This window comes from Eretmochelys imbricata, chromosome 4 (genome assembly GCF_965152235.1).
Source record: "Eretmochelys imbricata isolate rEreImb1 chromosome 4, rEreImb1.hap1, whole genome shotgun sequence".
Classification (NCBI taxonomy): Eukaryota; Metazoa; Chordata; order Testudines; family Cheloniidae; genus Eretmochelys; species Eretmochelys imbricata.
The window spans coordinates 109,369,719-109,385,675 of NC_135575.1; the positions used below are offsets into that span (position 1 = coordinate 109,369,719).

General features: G+C 37.9%; 1 protein-coding gene across 1 annotated transcript; it reads left to right on the forward strand.

Annotated features, from left to right (window-relative positions):
* The first annotated feature begins 331 nt into the window (after positions 1-331).
* Positions 332-7,408, forward strand: CCKAR (cholecystokinin A receptor). Its single transcript, XM_077814608.1, has 5 exons — positions 332-452; positions 1,112-1,363; positions 3,921-4,182; positions 6,094-6,221; positions 6,882-7,408. Exons 1-5 carry the CDS (start codon positions 332-334, stop codon positions 7,406-7,408), a joined length of 1,290 nt encoding a protein of 429 aa, XP_077670734.1.
* Positions 7,409-15,957: the final 8,549 nt, after the last annotated feature.

Genomic DNA, 15,957 nt, shown 5'->3' on the forward strand with positions numbered 1-15,957 from the left:
TATCTAGTATGTTTATAATCCCAACACTAACCCAGTAATAGAAGGGGGGGGCGGATCTAGAAGGTACAGGAGAAGACGTGTGTGTTCATGCTTTTCTCTCATGCATCTCAACTGCTTTATATGCTACTGGAATAAATCTTTTTCATTCTGAACAGAGTTCCTTGTACTGGATATTCCTTATGGCTAGCTGAAAAAAGACTTACTTGGAAAACCTTTGTAACATCTTTTCACTGCAGACTTCATTCCGGAATATTTTTGCTCATAGAAAGAATGGGCAGATAGTTGCAAATCCACCTTCATCACATATAAGCTAACCTGTGGAGACTGAAGAATGGAAATAGTTGATGACAGCCTTCTTGAGAATGGAACCAATATTTCTGCTTTCCTGTGTGATATTGTCATGGAAAATGATACGTTTTTCTGTGTGGATGACTCACCTCATCCTGCTAAAGGTATGTGGAGGAAAATAGATTTTTCAGACATCACCAGTTCCAGCTGAAGGCAAACTCATGGATATTTCAAGAAAAACAGGTACACAAAGGTTTGTAGGTGAGGCAGTGTGAAAATAACCATTTGTTGCTAAATTAGGATAAGAAACAGACCAGCAAGAACTTTGTATGTCCTGTTTTTCCAGATTATAAATACATCTAGAGAGTAATACTCAGTTAGAATGGAATGTAAACCGTACTGATAATTGTTTAATGAAACAATTTTATATTGCTCTTGAATAATTATATAACAACGAAGTTATCCGATCTAATGCAGTATGTGGAAGCAACTAACGTGAAATTATAACACTGTATGTAGCTGCTAAAGAAAATTTTCTCATGTATTAAAATAATATAGATTGTCATAATGTTTCTTACTGTCTCAAAGAACAGTTCAGATAGGTCAGAATCAGGCCCAGGACTTCTAACTTCCACCAGTTTTACATTGGTGTAATGACATGACTTCAGTAGATTTGCATAAGTAAGATAAAAATCAAGTCTACTGCCTTGAATGATGAGCAGTCTTCACCTTTTGGTTAACGAATGAAACCCCTGTAATAAAAATTAATTAGTTTTATGATTTTCATATTTCATAACTGATTCTTTATTGTGGCAATTTTCAGATTTACATCAGACAGTTCGAATTCTGCTATATTCGTTGATATTTTTGCTCAGTGTCGTGGGGAACACACTGGTAATTACAGTGTTGATAAGAAACAAAAGAATGAGGACCGTCACTAATATATTTTTGCTGTCGCTGGCTGTCAGCGACCTAATGCTTTGCCTTTTCTGCATGCCTTTCACCCTCATTCCCAACCTGCTGAAGGATTTTATATTTGGTAGTGCTGTTTGTAAAACTGCCACCTACTTCATGGGTAAGTCTCTGAATTTTATACCTACTCTAAAGTAAATAACCCATTAAGTTTGTGAGATACTAAACAAGGGCCAGATCCTTTAAAGTGCCAAGCACTCTCAACACCTGCTAAGCAGGACTGATTGGGCATTAACACCTTATTGGAAAGATCAGCACTAAGGAACAAAATTAGCCCGGGCAGTCACATGAAGATGGGAAAAAAGCATATTCTATAAAACCCTTTTTCTTTCATTAAAATTTGACTTAAAGTGCTACAAGAACACAGAGGTGCTGGGACAATTTTTATAGTGGGGGTTCTGAGAGCCATCGAACCAAACTGTAAACCCTGTATAATGGAATCCACTTCAAGCCAGGGGGTGCAGCAGCAAACCCCAGTACTCCTACTTCCAGCACCTATGTGAAAAGATATTCGTAAAAGTGTCACCCCCCTGTAATCAGCAAAAATTCTCCCTGTGTACTGTATGCAGAGTCGTATCTGATAACCTTGATAACAAAAGTTAATACTCTTATTAGAGCTGAAGAGACAGCTCTGCACAGCTCTGGGAGCGTAATCCTGCAAGATGCTGAGCTCTCTAGTCTCATCTAACATAACACTGAAGCATACGCTTACATTAGGCACATCCTTAAGTGTTCTGTTGGATCAGGCTCAGCACCTTGCAGGGTCAAGCCCTGGAGAGGAACTGCTTTCTATTCCTTCTTGCATATCACCAACAGAATCGTTATTGTTCTAATTACAGGGCAAATAAAATAGGATTGTACAAGGGTAACCATTACCAAGGGCAGAATTTGGCCCACAGAATTTCTACTACTGCTGACAAATGAGAAGGAAACATTCTGATTTTGCAATCCCAGGTGGAATTTGCAGGGCTGTCAGAACAAATATCCTTTCATTTTTTAACTGATCAAATATGATCAGGAGTCACTGAGAGACAAATATGGAGCCTAATGATACTATTTTTATGGAGTCATATTTAAAAGACCACCACCACTTTCAATATGCTTTGGCTTCATCTGCCTCCCACAAGAGAAGTGGATCCATGAACTGCCTGGTTTATAAATTATCTGATAAGTGATACTGTCTCAACTTTTTAGATTTAATTTTTAAAAATGTAAAAAGAAAAGAGGGAATTCTGAAAAGTTTATGTTATCTCAAAATGAGACTTAGCAATTAATTACAAGAACCTCAGAATTTCTGTTTAACCTGTGCCCTTGAAAACTATGATGTAATGTGAGAATACATTTTGGAAGTGTGGGAATGGGAACTCAACATCTTTGCTTAGATATAATCAATAAAAGTAAAGGTTGTATTTAAACATGTAATGAATTACTGACATAAAAATAAAAATTACTGAAGCATTGTATTTTTTATATTTCAATTTAAGTATTACCAGTTACACACACACATATATATATACACACACACATTACACACACACGCGTGTGTGTGTGTGTAATTGGTAACACTTAAATTGTAAAACTTCATATTAGAATATATTCCCTTTGTGTGTATGTGTGTACACACACACACACACACACACACACACAAAGGGAATATATTCTAATATGAAGTTTTACAATTACAAAGTTAATTGTATTTTAAGACTCAGAAGGTGAATTGTCCCATAAGCGATCTGGGTTAACAGAGGAACTGTAATGATGAACAGATATTTAAAATAATTATATCATCCAGGCACCTCAGCTGTCATTTTTTGATGTAGAAAGATTGTGAATATGAATCAGTGTAAACTACAGATGATTTTTGCAAAGGAAACTGATGTAAAAATGTTCATATTTTATATTTTTACCCCAAATATTTACCTTAGAAAAGGTAATTTCATAACATAAAATTCTTGTGTGACATAAATCTAAGGATCAGGAATATTTCTAGTCATACAGTAAACACATCAGAGGTCCACAGTGAAAAAAAAATTGCACATATCATTGAAAGCTTGAAGTATTGTATACGATGAGGAAAAGAAATTAACGAACATTTTTATAGAAAATGGGTCTGATTCCTACTGCATTATTCCAGTTTTATGCCATTGTGACTCCACTAAAATCTACGAAAATGTAACTTTTTTTACTGAATTTTATCAAAACAGGAAGTTAGGTTGTCAATCAAACAAGATACTTGCTTTTTTTAATTAAAATTAAAATCATACCTGATTCACTGCTTTGTTCCTCCCGATGCACACCAGTGTAACCCCACTGATTCCACTGGTTATGTTTCCATGAAGATATACTAGTGTAAAAACTGGAGTAATACAGAGATGAATCAGGACCAAAGCACTTTGATTGATAACAGCTTCCTGCTTTGATGGAACTAAGTCAAAAGACGTCAATTGTTTTTTCATACACATCAGTAGTTACACAAGCATAAATCTGGAGCATCATAAAGGTAAATCAGGTCCACCTCTGTTAACTTAATGAGTTGTGAAAATATGACTAATGCTATATTTTCATTGTTTGCATAAGTGCATGGAAACTTAGCAAGTTTATCTACAAAGAGCCATCAGCCTTTTAAAACAAGAACCCATTTCTTTGTTTTATATATTTAGGTGTTTCAGTAAGTGTATCTACGTTCAACCTGGTTGCCATATCTTTGGAGAGATACAGTGCTATTTGCAAACCCTTGCAGTCCAGGGTATGGCAGACAAAATCTCATGCCTTGAAGGTGATTGCTGCTACCTGGTGTCTCTCCTTTACCATCATGTCACCATACCCAATTTACAGCAAACTGGTGCCTTTTACAAAATATAACAACAGCACAGCTAACATGTGTCGCCTCCTTTGGCCAAGTGATGTCATTCAGCAGTCGTGGTAAGATATAATTGACTATTAAACAACATATAATTATCTGGCAGAAAATAGGATTACATGGTAGCCTTAAGCCTGTTGAAAATCAATTATTAACCATTAGTGACTGTTTATAATTCTTTTATGCTTGTTTAAAAAGTCACAAGAATTTCTATTTTTAATTGCTGCTCTTTTTTGTATTTAAATACATTTATTACTTTTGCTTCACATCTGGGTGATACATGTAAAGGGCCAGTGATTCTCAAACTGTAGTCTATGAAGCTGCCACTGTCACTGAAATGAAGGCATCTTTCAGACTTCCAGCAGTGATGCTTCTTGTCAGTATAGCTCGGACTGTTTTATTTTTTGTATATCCAGAGGATTTGTTTATTTTTAACAATTAATCTTTTTAAAAGCCACATGTATCTCTGTGCCCCTTCCAGGACTGATTCACTTCGTTGTCTGCATTTCTTTGATGCAGTTTCAATTGAGAACAAATATGATGACATGAAAACTGGAGAAGTAGCAAATGTACCTCAGAATAGAACCAACCTAGTGACTAGAGAGATTAGTGAAGAGGGGGCAGCAGGCTTTTAGGGGACAGTCAGTGTTAATAAATGTCCACGCTCAAGGAGAGTGAATAAACGGCACAGAAATAACATAGGGACATAATCAAGGAGCTGCACCGTTGCATTAAAGCAAGCTCATTTTTTACTCTTTAATACTTTCCTAATATTTCTTTTTCCTGTAACCAAACACTTTAGTTGGTGCAGGGAAGATATAGGATTTTTCCTACTGTCTTAGTGGGAGGCAGAACAGGTCTATAGTTTGCACCGCCTAAATATGGCGCATGCATATAAATATTTATTTGATGTTAACCTTTTCAGTAGTTTAAGGTACTTGCCATAATGAGGATGTCTGAAGAGAAAAGCTAAAAGGCCAAATTCTGCACTCAGTTACACCAATGTGAATCCAGAGCAAGTCCAGTGAATTTGCAGCAATGTTCCTGCAAGGAGCAAATGTTTAGGCTCAAAATATATGATTGATTTGTTAATAAAGTACCTTAAAGCAAAATAATTTCCCTGGGTGTGGTACCATTAGAGAAACTGCTTATGTTTTGTTATGTAGTATATTTACCCATATGCAATCAAATATTCAAGGATTTTCTTTAAAGTGGAATCTCTCCTATGGAAGGGGTTCAGCAGAAAAATAAGAGCCCAAACTGTACCATCTTTCCTTCAGAATCTGTATGAGGCTACAGGGGAATAACGTGCATCTCCCTCCCAGTGCCTGCCTCTGGGGGGGGAGGGGGAAGCAGGAAGGGGCACAATCCCACTCCATGGATGTAATGATCCAGGTTGACGAGGGAGAGGAAAGGGGAAACAGTTGTACCAGGGTCCCAAGATCATCACTCCCTCCTCCCCGCAAGTCTGAAACATCTGTAATAAAGTGAAATGGGAGAGGCTGGGGACCTAGCAAACATGACGAACTGGGGCCCAAAATTTCTCTTGAAAGTTAATGGCTAATATCAGCATCTCACTTAAACACAGGTAGCTGCTCATTTGAAGTCCCACTGGACAAGCTTTTATATCATAAAAACCACCACCACCACCACCACCACCGACATGATTCTGGTCTCGGTAGAGGACAGGTATTGAATGGGCACAGAGATTGAAGCATCTTTTTAGCCCTATGTGCCTCTGAGGGTGAGATACATTGGGTGGACAGTGTGGAGAAGCCAGCTCTGCTGTTGTTCGCACTGTACTATTTCTGTGGAGAAAAAGAGGATTCCAGCTTCCAGGGCTGCCAATAGAGTACCTCTTATCAGCCCTAAAAACATTTCACCCAGATCTTTAGAAAAGAAACAAAAATATACAGCTGCTTCTCTGTATTTCTGCTGTTCCCTAATCTCAGTCTCTTTTGCGGCTTCCTCAGGTACATTTTCCTGTTGCTCATCCTCTTTCTTATACCTGGTATTGTAATGATGATTGCATATGGCTTAATCTCTTTGGAACTATACAGGGGAATAAAGTTTGATGTCAGCCAGAGAAAATCTTCACGAGGTAACAGCATGTTTGCATTTGTTTTTGTTTTGTTTTAAGTTTATCTTTGAAGATGTGAATAGTAGAGCTGAGTCAATAATTTATCATATAAATGCCATCTCTTTTTTGTTTACAAAACATCTATGAGCAGATTGCAGAACTATTGCATGTATTTGTTAACCAAAATTATTGGCAAATTTCTTCAGTGAATAATCCATCATCTGCAGATTATTTGCAAAGAGTTCAGACAGGCTATTTGTAATTCCCAATGTTTTAGTTACATAAACTAAATGGATATTGTTTCTGGTTACAGGTTAGATTATTTTGGCTATTAAGCAATGTGACAGGAATTGTAAATTTAACCTAAAAAATACAATTCAAAAATTACTTCCAGCAGAAATTTGAGCATTCAATCTTAATGTTCCTTTTTTGCCAGTTTTCACAGTAGTAGAGACATTTAGATGTTCATAGAAAGGGAACACCAGATGTTCACAAAAATGACTGAATCAAAATTCACTTTAGAATTGGAATGACAGTTTTTACCACTAGTTGCTCATCATCCATGAAGGATTTTGTTTACTTCAAAATTTAGACTCCACTAATCTGTTTATATTTTGAATCACTATTCAGAAATGTTCTGTGTTACATATTTATGTGAGTGCTGCTGATTTGTACATACAGAAAGGAAAGCCAGCACCAGTAGCAACAAATATGAGGATGGAGATGGATGCTACCTGCAGAAAACCAAAAAGAAGAGAAAAATGCCACTGCAACAGCTTTCTGCCACCAGCAGCATCAAAATAGACAGGGTCAGAAGCAACAGCTCAACTGCCAACTTGATGGCCAAGAAACTTGTCATCCGCATGCTGATGGTGATTGTGATTTTGTTTTTCCTTTGCTGGACTCCCATCTTCAGTGTAAATGCCTGGCGTGCATTTGATACCACATCAGCAGACCAACTTCTCTCAGGAGCTCCTATCTCCTTTATTCATTTGCTCTCCTACACTTCTGCCTGTGTGAACCCCATCATCTACTGCTTCATGAACAAGCGCTTCCGCATGGGCTTTCTGGCCACTTTCACCTGCTGTCCCAAGCAGAAGCCTCCAGTAGTAAAAGGAGAGATTGGAGATGAGGAAGAGGGGAAGACAACAGGGGCATCTCTCTCCAGGTACTCTTACACACACATGAGCGTGTCTGCTCCCCCATGAACTGCTATAGAAAAGGAAAGGTTACACATGGCCAAGAGAAATTCAAACCCTTATCTTCTTGTCTCGTCTTGGAAAGGCGACTAAGGTTTGATTTATAACATGACTTAGTTCTGAAGAGATGAAAACACCACAGTTAAGCAATTAGCTGGTAGGAAATGCCGGGGGAATTGTATGGGCCAGGGACACTGCTAGGGTCTGTGCTTTGTGTCACCTCCATTTCTAAAAAGAGACTGGAGCTTTTAGGCTCTGTGGAGGTAAAGGATTTTGAAACCAGCTCTCCAGCATGGTGCATTTGTACTAAAGCCTCCTGTAAACATATTCTATAACTTGAAGGTGTCCTTTCCACCGGAAGTTTGGCTCACTCTTTTCATGCAAAATTGCAGTTTTTAGATATAGCTCAGAGTATCTCTTGATATTTCCAAGACACTGATAGATTGGGGTTCCTTATCAGTCCTGATTACAAATTTCTATTTTTATATTTTATGGTTAAATACCAATTCCATGAAATCAAAATATATTGGCTATTTTCATAGAACTTTGTCATCCTTATTTTAGCTGAGCTATCACCCTTTGAAATTCTTGGTTTAATGGTCAGTTAAAAAGAGGATATTCCTGGAGAAAAGGAAGGGCTATTGATCCAAAGCAATGGGTCCAGGACACTTTTAAACTAGATTTATTTCAATTTTTTTTAAAGTTAACCGGGGAAATAAAGGCTAGCAACTTTAAAGGCAGATGAAATACACTTCTTCCAGACAGCAGCCTATGTCAGCTTTTGAAGTGTTATAAGTATTCTGACAGTTTTACATATTTTAGCTTTAAATAGCAAGCGGAATGTCGAAAGGCCTGACTTTCTTCTGTGCACATGCATATACTGGTGCACACACTTTTCAGCACCCATGCATGCAAGTGACAGAGTTTAACACCAGCCCAGTTGAGTGTGTAGAGATGCTATTACCAGCACACACAGGTGCGAGTGATGGAAAAGTGCACACAGAGGTGTTCGCACACACAACTTTGCATATATGAAAAGGATACTGGGGTGAACTCCTTTGGAAAAATCAGGCCTGAGATATTAAACGTAAATTGTTGCAACAACAACTTTTACAGCATATCCACAATCACACTGTGGTATTGCCCACACATGAAAGTAGAAATGGTTAAATGGACAAAGGAAGTAAACAACAATAAAAAGCAAGGACTGAAGGATTGGGCATGACATCAAAAATGTCTATGGATTTATGTGTAGACGATGGAAGGATTTCTCTCTCCTGATATACATATAAGTGTATAAATACGGCATAGACTAGAAAGAGTTACGAATTGTGTACTTCAGCTGTGTTTTGTTATGTAAGGAATCCAATCTCCTCTTAATTGTTCAATATTTGGGTGAGCTTGGGTATTCCGACAATACACATAGCTCTCCAGAACAGGACAGTCAGTCTTACATAGTTTATACTGCATTTTATTTTGTTTTGTGAATGCTTCTTGTTGAAGATTCTTCTATCTTCTAGTTTAGAAAATGTAATTTTTAAAAATTGGTATTAGATAGAAATTAGACTTTGGTAGTAAATGGAAAGTAGATGTGGATGTTAAAGGCAAGCACTGTCAAGGTTTTTAATCTTAAAATTGGACCTCTTCCAGATAGATTTTAAATTGAAGTCGCACTCTTCCCGCACTTGTGCTAACATTCTTGACATTGATCTGACCCTCTGTCCTTATCAGGCATAACTCCTATTGAATTAATTATGAAAGTTTTATCTAAGTAAGGGTGGAGGATAAACCGCAGCCTGGTGTGTAGGGCACTGTATAATTTATAGCGATGCCGCAAGTTGAAATTGTTAAACAAAACCAGCTATGTTAATTTTAGCTCCAGTATCCACTAGGTAGAGAAACAATTTTTTTTGAAATTGGAAAGCACAGTGAGTAGGGAAAAATTAATAATTTCAAGTTGGAAATATATTTCATTCCATAGACATAGCAAAAAAATCAAATAATTTTCTATTTAAAAACATACTTGACAGTGTCTTTTTAATGTCTCATAAAGTCAATATGATTCTGTACCCTTCAGATATTTAAATCAATTATAAAGTGTAGTTTATAGATGTTTATGTAAAGAAATCACATTTTTATAATTGATGTGAATATTCCTGACTATATTCAGTTTAGACACAAGATGTAGTTTGGAATTCTATGTCCAATGTAAGAAAATATTCCTCTTATAATGTAATTTTTCTGGTACAGTCAGAATATGTTGACTTGCATGCACACCATCCCACCACACTGATTTACTTGGCATAATGCTTATTTTTTTGCAGAGGGGTAGGGGGGCGCTGTGCTAGTTTCAGGTCTACAGATGAAAAGTGTGATGTAACAAAAAAAAAAAAAAGGCTTATTTTGATCATTGGGCCCATGCGGCTTGCAGCACTAGTGGCCAGAACATGAACGTAGGGAGCTTCTGATTGTTGTGACTGCACATCAGTGGAGGGAAGAGATGACGTAGGAATGAGGTAGTGGGTGGAGGGGACAAAAAGAAAGAATCAGAGGAAATATACCAAGGCATAAGGCATGGTAGTGGTGGGATGGCTACAGTCAAGGAATAAGGAGCAATCAGGGAATGGGAGTGAAATGTGCCTATTTCTGTCTGGAGGGTACATGCTAAAGCTAGGGAAAAAAAGTCAGCAAACTGTTTATTCACTGAAAAATGTATTTCATGGTCACAAAACTATTCACAAAATCAGGCTGAATTCAGCAAATAATTTAGACTGAATAAAAAAATGACAACTGTTTTAAAAAAATCATTTCAACATTTTTGAAACAGAGTTTTGACTTTTTGTTTTTGTAACATTTTGTTTGAAAATTTAGATAGATTTATTGCAACACATTTAAAAAGGGTAAACACACATGACAAACATAACAAAAGGAAAAAAAATGAAAGATAAATCATATTGGGTTGAAATGTGGTGTTCAACCCGAAACAATTTTTTGTTTCAGTGAGAAAAAGTGAAAAATTTCACTTTCAGATCAACCCTAACCATTCCCCCCCTGATTTTTGTGGTTCTGCTATGGAATCAAAAAAATCATATATTCGCTCAGCATGTGCATGTATTTGCTTTTTTAAAATAGGAGCTTATCCTTCCATGAAATCTCAGTGACACCATTCCATGAGTGCCTGTGCCTGAATCTAATTAGCCTTAAATTAAGCTATATCTAGGGATACATCTATATATCTATTAGCTGCCCATTGTGTTGCCCTCTCCTTCCCAATCTCCTGGCTGATAAAGCCTCAGTGATTTCCCCCCCGGGCTTGGAGTTTTTTGTTGTTACACCACACATGCCATCTGGCATGATCTTGTGTGTCCCAAAGGCAAACCAAAAATCACTAACGGATAAAAGATATCCCTGGCATGATGATACAGCAGGATCCCTCACCACAGTCAATGCAATCCTTCCCCAACACCTTCCATTCAGACCCCGTTGTTATTAGTGGAGATGTGACTTGTTAGAGAGTAAATATGGGCTGAATAAAATGATATTTTAAAAAAGGAACAAATTGAGTCTTATTATTTTGACATCTTTTTGGCCAGTCGCAGGGGACCCACCTCCTAAAAATCTACTACTACAGTTAGTAGATAAAGCTTTTTCCAGATGCAGCCAAAAATGTACAGAATAATGAATACATAAACTTTACATTTTAGATATAGTGTAAATTTTCTTGCACTCTCTTTTAATTTTCTTTTCACCTTTGTTTCTCTCCTCCCATGTCCCACTTGCTTCCTGGTGTTTTCTCTCTCATTTATTTTTCTTATTCCCTGTTACTTTCTGTCCCTTTTCCACACTTCTCGTAACTTCCTCTCACCTGAGGAACCTCATTTTTTTCTCTAGACCAGTGATACTCAGACTGAGACTCGAGATCCACAAGTGGGTCTTTAATTGTCTCCTGCGGCTCTTTGCAGCACGATATTAAAAAGCGGTGGGATTTAATTATTAACCAATCTACACTAGTAACCAATCAGGATGCTTTTACTATGTTATTAACCAATTGTAATTGATAAAATAATAATACTTGGTCAGTCATTTTGCTGTTAGAATAATATATATGATATTATTAATTATATTATGATATATATATATACACACACACATACACACACTACATATTTCCCATCATACTGTTTAAATATGAATATGTACTATAGTACTATAATGACAAGTTTCAGAGTAGCAGCCGTGTTAGTCTGTATTCACAAAAAGAAAAGGAGTACTTGTGGCACCTTAGAGACTAACAAATTTATTTGAGCATAAGCTTTCGTGAGCTACAGCTCACTTCATCGGATGCAGAAGGATGCCACAAGTACTCCTTTTCTTAGAGACTAACAAATTTATTAGAGCATAAGCTTTCGTGGGCTACAGCCCACTTCATCGGATGCATAGAATGGAACATATAGTAAGAAGATATATATATATGTATATACATACAGAAGGTGGAAGTTGCCATACAAACTCTAAGAGGCTAATTAATTAGGATGATCTATTATCAGCAGGAGAAAAAAACGTTAATGGTATCTAGTTTGCATATTAATTCAACCCAACGAGAAACTGCTGAGCTTGAACTAATATGCAAACTAGATACAATTAACTTGGGTTTGAATAGAGACTGGAAGTGGCTGGGTCATTACACATATTGAATCTATTTCTGTATGTTAAGTATCCTCACACCTTCTTGTCAACTGTCTAAATGGGCCATCTTGATTAGCACTACAAACGTTTTTTTCTCCTGCTGATAATAGCTCATCTTAATTAATTAGCCTCTTACAGTTTGTAACGTAACTTCCACCTTCTCTGTATGTAGATATATATCTTCTTACTATATGTTCCATTCTATGCATCCGATGAAGTGGGCTGTAGCCCATGAAAGTTTATGCTCTAATAAATTTGTTAGTCTCTAAGGTGCCACAAGTACTCCTGTTCTTTTTATAGTACTATAGTAAATGAAACAATTAATTCACACTATTGTGGCTCTTTTGGGTAATGTTGATTGCTAATTTGGCTCCTGAACCACTGAGTATCACTGCTCTAGACCCTAATGTTCCCTGGATTTGAAAGAGCTCCTATTCCTCTTTCCCACTGACTGCCAGGCTCTATCATCTCCCTTCTGCTCTCACTGCCCTCCTTTCCCTCCCTCCCTCCTGCCAGCTCTGTTTTCCTTTCACCTATCACTCTCTCTTTCTTCCTCTCCCCCTCTTTGGTCTGTCTTCTCTCCTGCTCCAACACTACCCTGATCTACATTATCCTCTCCTAATTCCACTACCTATGCAGAATCTTCTTATAATTGCATCTTCCACAATCACTTCTCATAATCCCACATGCACGAACTCTCACATTATTTCCTCTTACAATCAATTCCCTGAGCGCACACCCCCAAATCCTCTCTCATAATAATTCCCCTATATACACAAAACCCTGCACAAAATCTTCTCATAATCCCCCTGCACACACATACCCCACTGCTTTATGTCTAGACTATTACAATGGGCTTTATTTGGAGCTACCTTTAAAGAGATTCTGAAGCTGTAGCTAATGCAGGATGCAGCCGCTCACTTCCTAAGTGGGATAGGTTGCTAAGAGTTTATTTCACCATTTAGCCAGGGCAGAGCATACAATACCATATATTTTTGAGTGCAGTTCAATGTGTTGCCTATCCTAAAATCTGTAAAGACCTGAATGGTTTAGCCCCGTTATGTGAGTGATGCTGTCACAGGGATCAAGAGCTGCTGGACTGTGCTCACTGATGGTGTCTGTAACATTTTTGTCCAAGAAACCCAGCAGGATATTTTCAGCCAAGTGCCCCCACAAGGTTGAACTTAATGTCTCCAATAGGTTCTCAAACCCAGGTTTGGTGGCTAGCACACAGTGCCATCATATTCCCCAATACTAATTTCCCCCTACTGTTACTAACACCTTCTTGTCAACTGTCTGAAATGGGCCACTCTCATTACCACTTCAAAAGTTATTTTTTCTCCCTTGGTATCCTGCTGTTAATTGGATGTCTCGTTAGACTGACTCACACTTGGTAAAGCAACTCACATCTTTTCATGTATTTATACCTGCTCCTGTATTTTCCACTCCATACATTGGATGAAGTGGGCTCTAGCCCACAAACGCTTATGCCCAAATACATTTGTTAGTCTCTAAGATGCCACAAAGACTCCTAGTTGTTTTTGCTGATACAGACTAACACGGCTACCCCTCTGAAACCTATGTTGTGGTGGTTCACACTGTTACAATGCCAAGATCCTGCAGCAATGGACACTGCAGAAGAATTAATAAATATAACAAACATTTACAAACACAGTCTAGCCTCCCACTCTTTCCCCTTACACACACACCTCTCATAATGTTTGCTACAAATGAGAGAGAGAGAGAGAGAGTCTTTGCTCTTCATTTTTTGCTAGAATTTTTGGGATTCGGGAGAGAACTGAAGGCCTCATTCATAGTTTTTAAAGGGACAAGAAAGGATCATGCATGACCCCCTGCATAATACAGCACACAGCATTTTACTCAGTGATTTTTGCATCAAGGCCAATAACTTGCAGTTGAACTAGAGAATAACTAACTTTTAGATCTCTCCTGGTAAGATGTATTTTCCAGACAATTAAACAATTTTGTAGTTCTTCTCTGAATCCTCCCCAATTTTTTTTTTTCATATTTTAAAGGGTGGACACCAGAAGTTCCCCCACATGATGAAGTTGGGTGGCCGAGTCTGTTTCCATTCCCAGGGTGGAGACATACTGTTTTCAAAAGGGCTAAGAGAGATAAAAAGATGATTCTATGCCAACTATTTCATGAGGTATCCATTTCCCATAAGTCAGTCTTTCCTATCCAAACTAAGATTTACCAGAGTTCATCATCTGTTTAATATTTAAGAACTTTATTTATTTTCTCTCTATTCCATAGAATTTCAATAAATAGTTATTTTGATTTAATCTCAACCCAACTGGGTTTTGACTAATCCTGGAGATATAAATTTCTGACACTCTTGAAGAAAACAGAACCTGTCCTTGAGGGCGGCAGAAAAGGTGAAGGTGGTTGCCTGGATGCAGGATTACATGCAAAGCAAAGGCTGCCCTCTCCTCTTGAACACAGTATGGTACAGTATGATAGACACCATAGAAAGAGCTGAAATATATTAACTGTGCAAAGCATCTTGGGATACCATTTAAACATGACTCTAGCCACCCCAATCATACTTCACTTTACTGCAAACATGCATCTAAGTTCAGCAGCCTTACATACCCTTCCCACTCACTTCCCTCCATGCAATATTTACATTGCTTGGACAGACTTGGTTCTTTATATTATTTACACAATCCCAGTGTGCCTTTTCGCTTAACAGTCTCCGCAAGTTGCTGTGTGTTTTGAATGTGTTAGAATGTCTCTGTGTAAACTGTTGGCAAACAGGACAGATCACTAAAATGATGCTTGTTTTGTTCCATGTTGTTAAGGTGCACAGGGCTCCAACTGGAAGAAAACAATTTAAAGGAAATATTCCTGGATTGTAAAGCTGCTACCTTGTCTGGCTAATGGCAAAGGATCCCTGCTAGGAGGACTTATTGTGGTCTCTGGAGATCAATTACTGCATGAACAATTTCCTTCGGTTTCAACTTCCGGCCATGCCCAAAAGCACTAATTTTGATCTAGTGAAGTATCAGCTGTCCATTCTGCACCGAGACACAATAGCAAGACATATTCATTATAGCCAGCAGGTAGCAAACATCAGGGGGGAAATCATCTCCTGCTGAGTAAATACTGACTTTAATTGATTTCCTGCTCATTCAGCAGTTATTAAAATAAAAAACAAACCCTGAACAGAAATGGAGAAATGTTATTTTTTTGGGGTTTGATTTAAAACAGTGCAGAAGTTCCAGTCTGGCTCCTGCGAATGTGGTAGTCATACTGGTATTCAAACACAAGCATGAAAATCAATAAAATGAGCAGAATTTAAAACACAGGAGAGGATGGGGGCCTGTTCATGCTGCTTAGATTTCTCTCATAGCAAAACACCCCAAAGATGACAGCTTTGAGTTCCTTAGTGTAAGACATGTTTAACAATTGATAAGAGGCCTGGTCAGTGACAGGAAGTGAAGGATATTGTATGTATTTGGCACTGCAGGGTAATTAGGATAAGCAGAAGGCAATACCCGGGGTGGATTTTGGTCGCCAGACCAGGCATATTACATTTTTGTAACTGTAGTTGGATCTTTAATGATCCCAAGTGCTCAGGTTCATCTCTCACCTGAAGAGGGTCACTTCAGCAGCACAGTGCCCTCTGGTATTATACTGGGGGATTAGATCAGAACAGGCTCAGAGCCAACACACTGGATAACCAGTGCTACTTCCAGCATCACCTACAGTTTTTGAAAGTTTCCCTTCGAAGGACTAACCCAGCCCAAACCTGTTTATCTAATGAGATCAGACAAGATCACAGTACAAGGCTCTTTTCTGAAGCTGTGCTGCCTCTTGCAGAAAGAGCGCGCTTTATTTCAAGATCA